The following is a 17,134-nucleotide window of genomic DNA, read 5'->3' as shown; positions in this document are numbered from 1 at the left end:
ATAAATAAGAGCATGACAGTTTTAATACACATCCCTCTTCTCAGCTTTACAGAAAAAAACCTTAGTTGTAGCCTATTTGTCACTTCTTCATGCCATTTCATATTTCCCTAAAATTCTTGCAGCCAAAAGTTTGGCAATATCACTCATTCTGTCTGATAGCCTGCAAATACCGTTATCTGCTGAGGTGGCGTCCGCTGGGGTTCAGAGGCCGAAAGTTTGTTTTTGGACACAGATTTTGCTCCAATCCCCTGCAGTCCTGATTACTGACGCAGGACATGCGTAAAGAGCTTATGAGCCCCAGTGAACTGCTCTCAACGGAGTCAACTTGTTTGACAAACAAATGTAAACTTCAGTTTGCACAATTAGACTCAGGAGCCTTGCGTTAATAATTAACCAGTCTGTTAATTACTAAGCAGGGGATAGGAGACATGCTGTCTAACCGTGCTCTGGAGATATTGCACAGTACCTCACGTTACATCCTGTTTGCTGCACTCATGTCATTTACACTCCAGAAACATCTCTTTATGGGTTTCATCATCTTCTTCAAAACAATACTGATGTTGCACCTGAAGGTTACGCCTCTACTGTGATTACTGACTTCAATAACGTTGTGTAAGAGTGTGACACTGGAACACAGTCCAAAAGATAATGCAGTCAAATCAGTGTTTTTCAAGCTGTTTGTGTACATTTTGCACTCCAGTTTAAAAACATCTGAGCAGCCGTACATATAAGGTAACAAACCTGGAACCTGTGGTTACTGTAATGCATTGTTAGTGGCAAAAATGTACATGATATTCAGTGATACACAGTTTTTGATTCGCTAATCCAGAGCAAATTACATAACAAGCAACCTAAAGAAACACAGCGTCCTAAAATGTCCAGTACTTATCTTTGTATTGACTGACTGTCAACAACACACCCCCCCCCACACACACACACACACACTCTATGGTAACAACCAAACAGACTTTAACAGCCTCTGAAGTGCAACGCCCTTTAACTCTGACTTGCTAACCATGAACCTGCTATGGGCCTGATAGTACAGTAACACATGTTGTTTATGTGCCTGAACTTTATCACCTTAACCAACATTGTTAGGTCCATATATATCAACAGTATATTGAGAATAATTTGAGCAGCTCTACCTTATAGCCTTCTCAACATATTAGATGCTGACAGCTGACATTGAACACTCTGGTAACGCTTTAGATTACAGCCCGCAATGTACAGGGTAATAGTAGTTTCTGTGTAGCAGGAGTGGATTTAGAAAGTTAAAGAGTGAAAAAAAATAAAGACAACTGCAAACTAAATCAAGTTAGGTTTTTGTATTTTATTAAAAATATATTTGCAAATATAGGAAGAACATAAATTTCACACAAGACAGCAGCCCAGTGTGGAAAAGTTTCTTCAACGAGTGCTCCATCGGATTGTTTAAGGGCAGATGGCTTGCATCAGCGGGGGGGAGGACCAGAGAGCAGTGTCCAGCACAGCCCCAACTAGGGGCTATACGAAGGAGACAGGATATTATTCCTCGCTTTTAAAAGGTAGCCTATAGTGTTTGGCAATGACATTCAATAAAGGAAAGGGGGAGGGAAAACGCACTCTCCCTCACAGCTGTTGCCTCGTTCTGACTCATGAAGACAAACTCGAGTAAAATAAAAGACACTGCATAAACTCCGCTACCGTGTGTTTATTTAAATACAGGTACATCTACATGTAGGCCTAAGAGATTGCAATAGAAGCCTGTATATTACTATTAGGACTATAGAATACATATGTCAAGGATGTATAAATTAAATAGGCTAAACTTCAGCTGGAGTCTGATTTACTACGGTGACACTGTTGACTGCATCAGTGATCTCTTTCAATTCAATTTTATTTATAGTATCAAATCATAACAACAGTTATCTCGAGACACTTTACAGATAGAGTAGGTCTAGACCACACTCTATAATTTCCAAAGCCCCAACAATTACAGTAATTCTCTCAAAAGCAAGCATTAGCAGTGGCTGTTGTGACAGTGGCAAGGAAAAACTCCCTTTTAGGAAGAAACCTCGGCAGACCCAGACTCTTGGTAGGCGGTGTCTGACGGGGCCGGTTGGGGGTGTGATGAACAGTGGCAATAATAGTCACATTAAAGATAATGGAACAGTGACTTTGAAGGTAGTTCGTTGTAGTTCATGTCATAGCAGGGCACATCGTGTCATACTGAGTAGTGCAGTCTCCTATACCGGATCCTGACTACTCTGTGTGTATGAACATCGCAGCAGGGTGGATGCAGCGGATGCAGCGGATGCAGCAGGACGCGACTGGGCATTGCAGGGAATCGCAGAGCATAGCTCTGCGATTCCCTGCAATGCCCAGTCACATAAGAAGACACATAAGGACTCCGGGGAGTAAACTCCCCAGAGCTAGGTTAGTAGCAAGCAGTTCTGGGACAGGATGCATACAAAAGGAAACAAGTGAAACCAGAGATGAGAGAGCAGCTCAGTGTGTCATAGGAAGGAAGGAACTTCCCCGGTAGTCTAGAATTATAATAGCATAACTAAGAGAGGCAGGTTAGCTTAGAGAGAGGTGCCGGATCGGGCTTGAACTCTCCACTGCGGGATCGGGACGTACTGGCCTGCCTCCCTCTACCTCACTATATTATTGATTATATGATAAATAAATCTGATGACTATGAAGAGAAGCAGGTGGGCCGGGTTAGGCGGACGCTGCAACTCCTCACTCCCTAACTATAAGCTTTATCAAAGAGGAGGGTTTTCAGTTTACTCTTAAATGTGGTGACGGTGTCTGCCCCCCGAACCCAGACTGGGAGCTGGTTCCATAGGAGAGGAGCCTGGTAGCTGAAGGCTCTGGCCCCCAGTCTACTTTTAGAGACTCTAGGAACCACAAGTAACTCTGCATTTTGGGATCGCAGTGCTCTAGTGGGACAATAAGGTACTAAGAGCTGTTCTAGACAGGATGGTGCTTGACCATTTAGGGCTTTGTAGGTCAGGAGAAGGACTTTAAAGTCAATCCTGAATTTTACAGGAAGCCAATGCAGAGAAGCTAATACAGGAGAAATATGATCTCTTTCTTAGTTCTTGTCAGAACACACGCTGCAGCATTCTGGATCAGCTGAAGAGTCTTAAGGGACTTATTTGAGCAACCTGACAGTAGGGAATTACAATAGTCCAGCCTGGAAGTAACGAATGCATGGACTAGTTTTTCAGCATCGTTTTGAGACAGGATATTCCTAATTTTGGCAATGTTACGAAGATGAAAAAAGGCTGTTCTTGAGCTTTGTTTTAGATGGGCGTTAAAGGATATATCCTGATCAAAAATAACTCCTAGATTTATGACAGTAGTGCTGGAGGCCAGGACAATACCATCCAGATTAGCTATATCTTTAGATAATGAAGTTAGGAGGTGTTTAGGGCCCAGCACAATAACTTCAGTTTTGTTAGAGTTTAACATCAGAAAATTGTAGGTCATCCAGGATTTTATATCTTTAATGCATGCTTGAAGTTTAGCTAACTGACTGGTTTCGTCTGGTTTGATTGACAAGTATAATTGGGTGTCATTCGCATAACAGTGATAGTTAATTGAGTGTTTCCTAATAATATTACCAAGAGGAAACATAAATAAGGAGAATAGAATTGGTCCAAGCACTGAGCCTTGTGGAACGCCATGGCTAACTTTAGCGTACTTGGAGGATTTATCATTAACATTAACAAATTGAGATCAATCAGAGAAATAGGACTTAAACCAGCACTAATGCAGCACTAAGATCTAGTAAAACGATTATGGAGACAAGTCCTCTGTCTGCAGCAGTTAGAACGTCGTTAGTAATTTTCACCAGTGCTGTCTCTGTGCTATGATGCTTTCTAAATCCTGATTGAAAGTCTTCAAATAAACTATTGCTATGGAGAAAATCACATAACTGATTAGCAACTACCTTCTCAAGGATCTTGGAGAGAAAGGGAAGGTTAGATATAGGTCTATAGTTTGCTAAGACCTCAGGATCGAGGGTGGGTTTTTTCAGAAGAGGTTTTATCACAGCTACTTTAAATGACTGCGGTACATAACCTGTTAATAGAGACATATTGATCATATCTAGTAGTGAAGTGTTAACCACGGGTAATGCTTCTTTGAGTAGCTTCGTTGGGATGGGGTCTAAGAGACAGGTAGATGGCTTAGCTGAAGATACCTTTACCATTAATTGTTGAAGGTCTATAGGATAAAAGCAGTCTAAGTATATGTCAGGTCTAGTCGTTCTTTCTAGGAGTCCTGCGTTGAAAGGTGAACCGTTAGAAGTTGAGGGCAAAAGGTGATGGATTTTATCTCTAATTGTTAAAATTGTATCATTAAAGAAGCTCATGAAGTCATCACTACTCAGACCTAGAGGAATAGAAGGCTCACTAGAGCTGTGACTCTGTCAGCCTGGCTACAGTGCTGAAAAGAAACCTTGGGTTGTTCTTGTTTTCTTCTATTAATGATGAGTAATAGTCTGATCTAGTATGTCTGAGGGCCTTCCTATAGGTTTTCAGACTGTCTTACCAATCCAAACAAGATTCTTCCAGTTTGGTGGAACACCATTTACTTTCAAGTTTTCGCGAGATTTGCTTTAAAGCGCCCATATTATGCTCATTTTCAGTTTCATAATTGTATTTTAAGGTTGTACCAGAATAGGTTTACATGGTTTAATTTTCAAAAAACACCATATTGTTGTTGTACTGCACAGCTCTCTCTACCTGCTGTAGATCCTCTTTTCACCTGGTTTCTCTTTTAGCTACAGAGTGAGACCTCTTTTCATCTTCTTCTTCTGTACTATCTTTGATTGCACTCGCACATGCTCAGTAGTTCAGATGTAGATCATGTCAGCTAGCTAACTCTAGAGACAGTAAAAGACAGGCTGTTTCGCCAACTTCAGTCAGTTACAAGGCAGGATTAGCTGGGAGACTTCTAAATGAGGGCGCACATGTAAGTAGCTATTTTGTAGATTATGATGAACTTGTGTGTGTTTTTGCAGTGCTTTGCTATTGAGAACGAGGTACCATGCTAGTGTTAGCATTAGCGTTAGCATGCTAATGCTAACGCTACGAGCTAACGGTTGCGGTTAGCCAGCTCATTTCGGATTGTGACGTCACAGTCCGAGGCCGATTTTGAACAGCTCACCAGGAGACTGAAGGCAGGACACATTCAGAAACCGTATCTCACTCAGAACAGCATGGATGGATTTTTTTCAAAGTTTGTATGTGTGTGGAAGCACCAGAGACACAAAAGAACACCCCAAATCCCAGACAAAGTGTTTTTTTCATAATATGGGCACTTTAATTTACGAGTTTGGGAGTTATACCAAGGTGCAAGTTTCCTTTGCTTCATCGTCTTCTTTTTGAGGGGAGCAACAGAGTCTAAAGTAGTCCGTGGCAGGCCGCAGCACCATCTACACAATTGTCAATTTGAGAGGGACTAAAGTTTACATAAAGGTCCTCTGTTGTATTAAAGCATGGTAATGAGTTTAGTGCTGTTGGAATATCTTCCTTAAATTTAGCTATAGCACTGTCAGATAGGCATCTAGTGTAGAAGCTTTTATCTAATTTCATATAATCGGGTATTAAGAATTCAAAAGTTTTTAAGAAGTGGTCTGATTATAAAGGATTTTGCGGGAATACTAATACATCTTCAATTTTGATGCCATATGTCAGCACAAGGTCGAGGGTGTGGTTAAAACGTGAAAAAAAAAGTGCGTGGCCTCATGAACACACTGACTGAAACCAACTGAATCTATTAGTGAGTTGAAAGCAGCACTAAGGCTATCATTGTCAATGTCCACATGGATATTAAAATCACCTACAATAAGTACTTTGTCTGATTTTAGGACTACAGATGATAAAAACTCAGAGAATTCCGATAAAAATTCAGAATATGGACCTGGTGCTCGGAAGACAACAACAAATATAACTGGCTGTACTGATTTCCATGTTGGATGTTGAAGATTAAGAACAAGGCTTTCAAAAGAGTTATAATTTAGTTTAGGTTTAGGATTGATTCAGGCTTAAATCAAATATGGCTGCAACTCCCCCTCCTTGGCCTGAGCTTCTAGGAATTTGAGTATTAATATGACTGGGAGGAGTGGCTTCATTTAGACTAACATATTCTTCATGGCCCAGCCAGGTTTCAGTAAGACAGAATAGATCAATTTGATTATCGGATATCAATTCGTTTACTAGTACTGCTTTAGAAGATAGAGATCTGATATTTAATAGTCCACATCTAATTTTCCTTTCCTGTTCTATCATTGCAGTGGTAGTTTTAATTCCAATTAGGTTGTTAAGTATTGCCCCTCTCTTGGTTACCTTTGATCTAACTGATCTGAGTCGAGGAACAGACACCGTCTCATTTTTTGGGACAGGCTGTGGCTGACGTGAACTGGATGCTAAATTGACTATGTTTGCAGTCAACTTCTTATTACTTATGGGATTCGCCACTTTGTATGGTCTATTGTTGATTATAACTGGAATAGTACTAGTCGTACATGTTACCCTGCAGAAAACATTTTCAGATTCATCCACTTGTATAGTGCTATCAGGATCAATATCTGGGGGGCATGAATCTGTGATATTTTCAACAGAACGTCAATACTTGCCTTTCAGTGTGGTCGTTATGTTGTCAGATAGCAGCCTGGCTCTGTGTCGGTTTGGGTGGAGACCATCATGCTTCAGCAGGTTGGGCATTTCCCAGAACAAGTTGAAGTTGTCGACATAGGGAATGCTCAGGGAAGTGCAGAGTGGTTCAAGCCAGGTGTGGAGGCAGTCTGGACCATCTCTCAGCACCCTTCCCGTAGGTAGGTAGAGGCACAGAGATGACGATCCACTTTCCTTTCCATGCTTGGAAGTTTGTGCTGGATGTTACGGACCTTGGCACCAGGGGGAATGTAGAGGTCCCTGACCATCGAACTTCTGATGACCCGCGTAGAAGTTGTTGAGTCCGAGGGGGGGCAGGAGTGAGGGCGTGCCGACTGTGTGGATTGACCAGGATGAGCGGTGTGGGGACGTGGCAGAGAAGGGAACTCCTTATCGTCCATCAGAATGGTGTAGCGATTTTCTAGTCGTAGGGGCTGGGTCCGAGCGTTATCCTGACCGCCTGCTCTGGTGCTTGCTTATACGCCATGGTTCAGGTTGGTGTGGTGTGGAGCTGGTCAGCAGAGCTGGCTGGGTTCTCGGCAGAAGCCGAGGAGAGACAACAGGGACAGAGGTTGTATTAGTGCGTGGTGGAGTGCGAGTAGTGCAGGGCACAGTGGAATCAAGACATCCGACATTAGTGTGTGTGTGAGGGGAACTTCCAAATTTTTCCATTCCGCATTCTTTCTACAGCCTTTAATACCAGTTTTCAGGCTGCCAAAAAGTACACATGTTAGTGCAAATGAACCTGAGATATCAGGGTTTCAATCTCCACCTCTGAAAAGTACCGCTTCTCAGCCGGATTACGTCTCGCCATGTCGTAAATTGTAGGAGCGAGGCTTCAAAACCGAGAATATGTTGGGGCGTGATATTTAAATGACAATCGTTTCCAGCCGCTGCATTTATCAATGTACGACTGATTGGTGTGATACGAACGTGTCCGTGCCTGTCGTAAGATGATTTCTGCGCTCATATCTGCGCTGGTTTCTACGTTAGGTTGATAAATGAGGGCCATTATGTTCCAGACTTTGTGATTCTCACTTAGTTAGAATCAGAATCTACATGCGGGAATGAGATAAACTCCCTTTCAGCATTGTGAGAGAAACTTAAACAGAAATAAGACAAACATATAAAGAATCATGCTTAAATGTAAATTTGCCATTACAGTACCTATACTATTTTTTATCTACTACCATTATCTACTACTGTAGTTGTAGTGTAGATAATGGGTAGATGCTCAGTCTAGGTGCTAGTTATAGGGTTATCACTAAGTTCACGCAGGTGTGTCGGCCAGAACACCACTTAAGGCCAAATATCCCATGCATAAATAAATGAAGAGCTGAGAGATGTTCTTTTCCGTTTATTTCTTCCTTGTTCTTTTGTGTATGTTTGAGGGTGAGTGTGGTTTTTCTTCTCTCACAACCACAGTCCAACTGACCGACTAACTATCTTAATGCTTATTAACTGTGTGACGTCAGCTATAATATACCAACCAGCACGCGCTTTGGCTACCCTCTTACAAGCACTGAATAAACGAGAGTAAACGTGAAACATAAAACATAATATGGTCAACTGTACTACATAATTGCAACACTAACATAACTTTGGGGCCTTTTCTACAGCCTCCCCCAAATGTATGTAATACATTTGCTCATCAATAAAGGCAACAAAGTTCTATGGCTGGGTTGTAGTAGCAGGAGTGGAACCGTCTCCATCTTCTCCAGAAGGAAGTGCAGGGAGGACAACCAGCCTGGCAACTGGCCGGGTGTAGATTCTCTCCTTCACCTTTACATCAGTGGACCGGATGTGCCCATCAGGGCTAGGATGAGTCTTGACCACTCTCCCAATGGGCCCTCGGAAGATGTGGATCAGCGATCATCACTACACAGTCCCCTGCGATATCAGCTGGTGTAGCCTACCACTTCTGGCGAGCTTGCAGACCCGGCACATAGACCCGGATGAAACGGGCCCAAAAGTGGTCAGCCAAAACTTGGGAGTGTTTCCAACGGTGGCGACAGATGAGCTCGCTTTCGGGGTAGACTACCTGAGGTAGTGAACCATCAGGCCGCCCCATAAGAAGAACACTGGGAGACACTGGATCTGGGTCGCTGGCATCTGAAGACACATAACCCAAGGGCTTACTGTTGAGGATCCCTTCCACCTCAGTAAGTAAGGGTGCGAAGCACTTCTTCAGGAACAGGTTGAGCACCGACTGTGGCATAGAGTGCACTCTTAACTGAGCGTATTTCCCTCTCCCACACCCCTCCGAAGTGGGGAGCTGCTGGGGGGTTAAAGCGCAAGGAGATCTTCTGTGGTGCGAGGAGATGTTGTAGTTCGTTTGACATTCCAACGAAGTTAAAATGTGTGAAATTTGTTCCCTGATCGGAGAACAGCTCTGCAGGCGTTCCTCTACAGGCGATAAACCGATGAAGGGACATCAGAAAGGCATCAGTGCCAATAAAGGTAAGGAGGTCCAAGTGCACCGCCCTAGTTGTGAGGCACTTGAAGATGATCCCCCCATCTCTTCTCCCGGTGTTGGCCCACTTTGATCTCAAATGGCCCAAAGCAGTCCATCCCTGTAGAATAGAAAGCAGGCTTGAAAAGGTGCGGGCGGGCTGATGGCAGGTCTGCCATCTTCGGCACTGCGGGGCTTGCCCTCCATCGTCGACAGTCAGCACAGCTGTACTGGTAGTGCCGGACAGCCTCACGCCCTCGCAGGATCCAGAAGGAGCGTCAAAGCTCGGCGAATACCCGCTCTGGACCTGGGTGGCGGAGGCGCTTGTCAAAGTCTTGGATCAGAAGCTTAGTCACTCTGTGACCTAGATCTAAGATGACTGGATGGAGAGTGGTCAGTTCTAGGCCTTCTGCTCGACGGAGTCGTCCTCCAACCCGAATGAGCTCTCCTTTTTCATCCAGCTCCGGAGACAGCGTGCAAAGTCGACTGCTGCTGCGGACTAGCTTACCAGCTTTCAGCAGGCTGTACTCCTGCTGAAAACTATCCCTCTGAGCCCTCTGCAGTATCAACTGTTCAGCCTGTCGGTAGTCTTCAGCTGTGGGCTTATCATTAGAGTTGGCCGCCCCATGCAGCTCTTGCACTGTCTCTTCCAGCAGCTCCTTCCAAGAGTTGTATTGGCCCATGTCTGAAGTAGACTGGCTTGATGCAACTGCGGCGACCCCACAGAAGGTAGACTTGCGCAGCTCTGAGGTATCTTCTGCTTGGTCAACAGTGGGGTCCTCTGGCCATGAGTCTGGACTAGTCAGGAGGAAAGCTGGTCCCAGGCTCCATCTATTTGGCTGAACAAGCTCTCGCAGCTTTTTCCCTCATGTTACATCATCAGCAGGGTTCCTTGCGGTATCAACACATTTCCAGGCATGCCTGTCAGTCAGCTCCTGTATCTCGGCCACACGGGTGCCCACAAAGACCTTGAATCAGCAGGATTCAGACTTCAGCCATGTCAGCACCGTTGTGGAATCTGATCAATGTGGATGGTAAGCTCCCTCTTCAGCATCTGTGAGAGCTGTGCACCAGTAAGTAAGAGTTCCAATCAGGGCATAGAGTGAAATCGCTTGGGAGCGACTCTGGAACGGGCCATCAGGAATGACAGATGAACTTCACCGTGTCTGTCAGTGGTCCGGAGGTACGCCACTGAGCCATAAGCCTCTTCTGAGGCGTCGCAAAATACATGCACCTCTCTCTGAAGACTGGAGATGGAGATGTCCACGTCCTTACCCGACATCCAGCCCCCCTTTTTGTTTTTCCACTGCTGCAGAAGCTCCTGCGGTAGTAGTGGATCATCCCATCCCCTGTGTTTGTCCCACAGGTGTCGGACGATTATCTTAGCCCTGGTGGTGTAGGGTAGGATAAACCCCAAGGGGTCGTACTGACTCGCCAGCACCTTGTAGATATTACGCATCGTGGGGACACCGTACTCCACATGACGATGCTTGTAGCCAAGGACATCAGTGTGGAAGAGCCAGCTTAGCCCTAGGGTAGATTCTGGGTTATCTGTCTTGTTCTGAGCCAGCCATAACTCAACACTAGATGAGCAGCTCTCTTCTGGTAGGTGACTTATTACACCTGGTTCGTTGCTGGCCCACTGACGCAGATCGAAGCCTGCAGATGCAAGAAGGGCTCGTAGTTTGTCAACAAGGTGCTTTGCCTCAGCAATGGTGGGGACACTCTGGAGGCAGTTATCCACATAAAAACATTTCTCGACTTAGATCCTCACCTCTTCATCTGGCTGGCTGTTATCAGAGACGTGGCGTTGCAAGGCAAAGGTGGCACAGCATGGGCACATGTTGTTCCAAACGGTAGTACCTGCCACTCGTACACTGCAGGAGGTCCTTCTTGACTGACGTCGCGCCAAAGGAATCTGAGCAGAGCATGATCTTCTGGGAGGAGGCGAACTTGGTGGAAGAAGCCTCTGATGTCTCCGCTAACTGCAACTGCATGCTCGCGAAATCGTAGCAGAACCCCCAGTAGTGATGCCCCTAAGGTCGGTCCAGGCAGCAGATGGTGGATGTAACTCAGGGATTTAATTTCAACAAAAACCGGCAGTACAGAGACTGGGAAACTTACAAAACCCCGCAGGGAGAAATCCAAAAACAAAAGAATACAAAATGCTGAAACTGACAGGCAAACACACAAACAGGAACAAACTGACATGAGACGCAAGGAAGCAAAACACAAGACGATCTGACAAGACACAGAGGCTAAATACATGAGGTAAGGAGCAGACAAGGAACATGTGGTAACATTAGGTGAAACACATTAGGAAACAAAGTAATCAAAAAGGGTGGGAAAACACAGGAAGTAGAATCAGACGAACAGAACAGAATACAAGGCATAACACCAAACCGTAACACAAAATAACGGGGCAGGCGGGGCGAGAGAGTCCGGGGCGAGAGAGTCCGGGTGAAACAGAGAAAAAAAAAATAAAGGTCACTGGAGGTAGGGGACAGAGGGCACTAGGGCACCTGGAAGTCTTCTGGTAGCTGTGCCAAGAGAAATCTCAATCATTCCCAATCTTACAGAGATGGAGAGTGTAGGTATACACTCACCTAAAGGACTATTAGGAACACCCTACTACCGACCGTGTTTGAGCCCCTTTCGCCTTCAGAACTGCCTTAATTCTTCGTGGCATTGATTCAACAAAGTGCTGGAAGCATTCTTCAGAAATGTTGGCCCATATTGATAGGATAGCATCTTGCACTTGATGGAGATTTGTGGGATGCACATCCAGGGTATGAAGCTCCCATTCCACCCCATCCCAAAGATGTTCTATTGGGTTGAAATCTGGTGGCTGTGGGGGCCATTTTAGTACAGTGAACTCATTGTCATGTTCAAGAAACCAATTTGAAATGATTTAGGCTTTGTGACATGGTGCATTATCCTGCTGGAAGTAGCCTTCAGAGGATGGGTACATGGTGGTCATAAAAGGATGGACATGGTCAGAAACAATGCTCATGCAGGCTGTGGCATTTAAATGATTCCCAATTGGTACTAAGGGGCCTAAAGTGTGGCAAGAAAACCACACCATTACACCCCCCCCAGCCTGCACAGTGGTAACAAGGCATGACGGATCCATGTTCTCATTCTGTTTACTCCAAATTCTGACTCTACCATCTGAATGTCTCAACAGAAATCGAGACTCATCAGACCAGGCAACATTTTTCCAGTCTTCAACTGTCCAATTTTGGTGAGCTTGTGCAAATGGTAGCCTCATTTTCCTATTTTTAGTGGAGATAAGGTCCCCGGTGAGGTCTTCTGCTGGTGTAGCCCATCCGCCTCAAGGGTGTGTGTGTTGTGGCTTCATAAATGCTTTGCTGCATACCTCGGTTGTAACGTGTGGTTATTTGAGTCAAAGTTGATCTTCTATCAGCTGGAATCAGTTTGGCCCATTCTCCTCTAACCTCCAGCATCAACAAGGCATTTTCCCATATCCCCCCAGGACTGCGGCATCCTGGATGTTTTTCCTTTTTCAGACCATTCTTTGTAAACCCTAGAAATGGTTGTGCATGAAAATCCCAGTAACTGAGCAGATTGGGAAATACTCAAACCAGCCCGTCTGGCACCAACAACCATGCTACGCTCAAAGTTGCTTAGATAACCTTTCTTTCCCATTCTGACATTCAGTTTGGAGTTCAGGAGATTGTCTTGACCAGGACCAATGAGATTGTGTGTGTGTGCGTCCTCGAGATCTGACCACACACAAACACACGTAGCAGAGCTACCCACACCCATGTTCCTACTGTTGCTTAATTAAATATAACATCAAAAGAGAGAAGTTGTCTGAGTCGTGTTTTAAACAGACACACCTGGGGCGAAGTTGGGAACCAGAATCAGTTTTAAATACAGTCCTAATCTAGTCCTCACTAACACGGGCCCAATTATAGTAACTACATGAAAACTTCACGGTTGTTGCATGAAATGTCGTTTGTGTTTAGCCTACATCATCATTTTCTATCATACAAAACAAGAGGCCAAGCCTGGCCAAGGTGGTGAAGCTGCAGACAGATGCTCAACAGTGTGCTCCTCAGCAGTCAGCTCCCCCTGCTGCTCATAAGGTGCCTCTGCACCCTTTTCGTTTCAGACCCTCCCACCAGCCTTTGGGCCACGCCTCCTCATTTACATTGACGTGTCAAGTCCAAATGAAAAGGCAATGTTAAATGGAAATTCAAAAGCCAAATATTAAATCCAAATGAAAATCCAATGTTAAATTGAAATTCAAAAGCCAAATATTAAATGAAAATTAAAAGCCAATGTTAAATTGAAATTCAAAAGCCAAATATTAAATGAAAATTAAAAGCCAATGTTAAATTGAAATTCAAAAGCCAAATATTAAATGAAAATTAAAAGCCAATGTTAAATTGAAATTCAAAGCCACCAAAAAAAAAAAAAAAAATTTTAAAAAAAATTAATTTTTTTTTTTTTTTTTGTTTTTTTTTTTTTTTTTTTTTTTTTTTCTTTTTGGACTTTCAATTTCTCTTTGGACTTTCAATTTGAATTATGAATACATATTTCCTCAATACCCAGTAGGTAAATATAACTACAGTATAGGTACCCAGTAGGTAATAAATGACTAAGTTATAATTTCTTTCTAATTTCCTCCCAAACGTCCAGATTATTTCTCAGTAGGTTATACACCATGTAATAATAGTATGTACCCAGTAGGTGAAAAATAACTACAGTATTGGTACAGATAGGTAAAAAATAACTACAGTATAGGTACCTAGTAGATACACGATAACTACAGTATTGGTATACAAAAGGTAAAAAAAATAACTGCAGTATAAGTTCTTTGTAAGATCCCAATTATTAGCCCCTTATTCCATAACTTTATATATTGTTCCCCAGTACCTACATATAAGTATTGGTACATGCTGTACTGGTCCACCATCATTTCCAAGTAATCACGCTGTACGTTGCAGGCTGTAATCTAAAGAATTACCATCACTTGTTATTATCTCCTGAGGCCAGTTTCACAAAGATAAGCTTTGACTGTGGCTTACATTAAACTAATAGTCAGACTTCATATTGACATCTAAATTCATTTGTTGCACATCTTGACTATCATTAGTGGGACTAATGTGCAATGCATTATGGGTAAATGAAGATTTAGTTTGAATCATAAAAACATGGCTGATCGAGCAACCGCCTCCTTCCTCCAGCAGAAAACCTTACTAACTAAACCTTACCTAACTTTAATTCTGCAGCTGGTAAAGGTGGGGCTAGTTTTATTTTTAATCCAATTTTTGATTATATGTATTAATAATATGAATCTGTCAAGTAACTTTACTAGCCTCTTTAATGTAGTGGAGTGAGTTAAAGTACGAAGCATAAAATGGAAGTACTAAATTACAGCAGTGGAGTAAATGTATGTAGTTACTTCCAAAACTTGAAAGTGTTTTACTTGCATTAGAGCAGACACGGTGGCGGTGTAGCGTTGGGCCTGTCCTGTGATGATTTTTAAAGAGTCAGCAGTAAACACTGAGTAGGGCCTACAGCAATTATATAATCTGCAGGATGCTGCCAAAACACTTTGCTGGACAGTAAACAAACTGCTTTGCACAAGACACAGCTGGAACAACTGACCCATCTCACTTGACATTGTCAACTCAGTAGAATCAGGACAGTGCCACCAATCAATATGAAGCTCCCTGTTCCAGCTGGAAAAGGCTCAGTTAAGTGAAACTCTGCATCAGCAAAAAAAAGGGACGTTTCGCAGCTACCAGTGTGGTTGTCCAGTCTATCCTGGAGTCATGTTCCCCCCAAAACTGTCCAGTGCTATTAGTTTTCACAGATGCTCACCAGCTCAGAGTCTCGGCTCGAGACTGCACAGTGACCACAAATTGTACAAGTTTTAAATTTTTTTTAACATAGAGCAAGCCAGATTAATTGGTTTTCCACAGAACAGGGTCGCTTTTGATCATGGCAAAATGGTAGGGTTGAAAGTTAGGCCTAATTAGGCCTCTGTCTGTGTTCTGTTTTCCTACTGTTGCAGCGGGCATTAAAGTGGACCAAGTTACAGAACGAGTTGTCCGTCATTTTGCATCACCAACGGTCAGAAAGAAAGTAGTTGTAATACAGTTAAGTTTACAGTTATGCTCAAAGTAACCATGCCACCATGCATTCTTCTGTTTTTGATGAACACCGGTTATTTTTATGATATATTTTGTGATCTGTGTCTGCTTAATTGCTTCCACAAATACTGCAACAGGATCCCATCTCCCCACTGAAATATTAGATAATGAGAAACATCATGCTGTATGACAATAGCATCTAAACAATGTATCTCTGGAGGAATCGGGTCTGAGTCAAACAGATGTGAATTGGGACAAACACTTTATAAAGGAAGAATATCCCAGAGATGTATTTCATTAACGTTTTATGATAAGAAGAAGAGGAAACTAAAGCTTGGTCAACTCTTCTGACTGATGAAGACATTCTTAGGTGAGTGGAGGGCTCTTTTATTCTAAAGGTTGGATGCATATTCATTCACAGTAGTCTGTTTTAAAGGGGGTGGTGGTGTGTGTGTGGGGGGGGGGGGTAAGGAAAGACAACATTATATTCTTCTCTTACAAAGTTGAGGTTTTTCACTGAATTATCAAGCATTTATGAATAGTATGCTGCTCTTTCATCATATTGGCTAAGTTCTATTCTTATTCTGATCCTATTTAAATTGTCAATGTGTCTTTATGTTGATGTATTTTAGTATGTGCATGGACGTTTAACATATTTTCTTGTTAACAGGTTTGCTCTAGTAGTGCACAGTTGCAAAATGCAGAATCTGACTGAATTTGCGGGCAATGCAACTTCCCACAAAAGTCTGTCTGTGATCATCAAGGTGTGTGTGGTTATCCCCTTCTTCTGCGTCTTCCTCTGCTGCATTATTGTCATGCTGCACATATTTGCATCTCACAAGCAGTTCCTGGACACCTCACGTTACATCCTGTTTGCCTACATGCTGATCAATGACACTCTCCAGCTCTTGTCCTCTGTGCTGCTCTTCCTCTTTGTCATGGGCCAGGTGAAATTTGCTATTGTATACTGTATTCCTCTGCTGTTCCTGTCCACTGCCACTTTCCAGAACACACCTTTAATCCTGGCCACCATGTCACTGGAGCGATATGTTGCCATCTTGTATCCCCTGCAGCGGCCGGCCGCCTGGCGCTCAGACCGTATCTGGATCATTATTCTGTCCCTGTGGCTCATCAGCTGTATCTTCCCCATGATTCACTACTCCATTGGGAAAAGAGATCCTGCTGTAGATATCCTCTCTACCTCTGTACTTTGCAAATCTATCGTTGTCAACAAATCTCCAATCCAGGCATTGTTCCAAGCTACTGTAAATATTCTCTTCTTTGCAGTAGTGGCTGTTATCATCCTCTTTACATACGTGAGAATCCTGCTGGAAACCAGGAAGCTGAGACAGGATAAAGTGTCTGTGAGCAAAGCCATGCACACTGTGCTGCTCCACGGCTTTCAGCTGCTGCTGTGCATGTTGGCCTTCACTCTCCCCATTACTGAAAATCTCATAGTGCTGCATGTCAACTGGCTGCCAGAGGACATTGCCTTTTTTAATTATTTCTGTTTCATCCTTATTCCACGCTTTCTAAGCCCGCTCATCTACGGCTTTAGAGATAAGAGTGTCAGGGGCTGCATCGAGAAAACATTTCTCTGCTTCTCAAACAAAGTCATACCCGGTGGGAGAGGCAAGCTGCAGGACAACGTGACTGCTTCCTGAACTGGCTGATGTAGTTTTGATAGAGCTCTCAAACCTTGAATACAAATATCAAAAGATCTATTTGTGATGTTAAAACAGAGTTTCTGCAAGTCTTGAAAAGTCTTAAAAAGCAGTGAGTACAGTTTCCTCAAAAAAGGCCTTGGAAGGTATTGAAAAGTCTTGAGTTTAAATAACAAACTTAGCAATTCATATTTTTCTTGCCTGCCACAGTCAATACTGTTA

General features: G+C 43.3%; 1 protein-coding gene across 1 annotated transcript; it reads left to right on the top strand.

The window, feature by feature from the left end:
- The first annotated feature begins 15,944 nt into the window (after positions 1-15,944).
- Positions 15,945-16,912, top strand: or95a1 (odorant receptor, family 95, subfamily A, member 1). Its single transcript, XM_039789303.1, has one exon. The coding sequence runs from the start codon at positions 15,947-15,949 to the stop codon at positions 16,910-16,912; it is 966 nt and encodes a 321-aa protein (XP_039645237.1). The 5' UTR covers positions 15,945-15,946.
- Positions 16,913-17,134: the final 222 nt, after the last annotated feature.

The sequence above is a fragment of the Perca fluviatilis genome, chromosome 2 (genome assembly GCF_010015445.1).
Source record: "Perca fluviatilis chromosome 2, GENO_Pfluv_1.0, whole genome shotgun sequence".
Taxonomy (NCBI): Eukaryota; Metazoa; Chordata; class Actinopteri; order Perciformes; family Percidae; genus Perca; species Perca fluviatilis.
The sequence above is the reverse complement of the archived record's forward strand: the minus strand, read 5'-3'. Positions and strand labels throughout refer to the sequence as shown.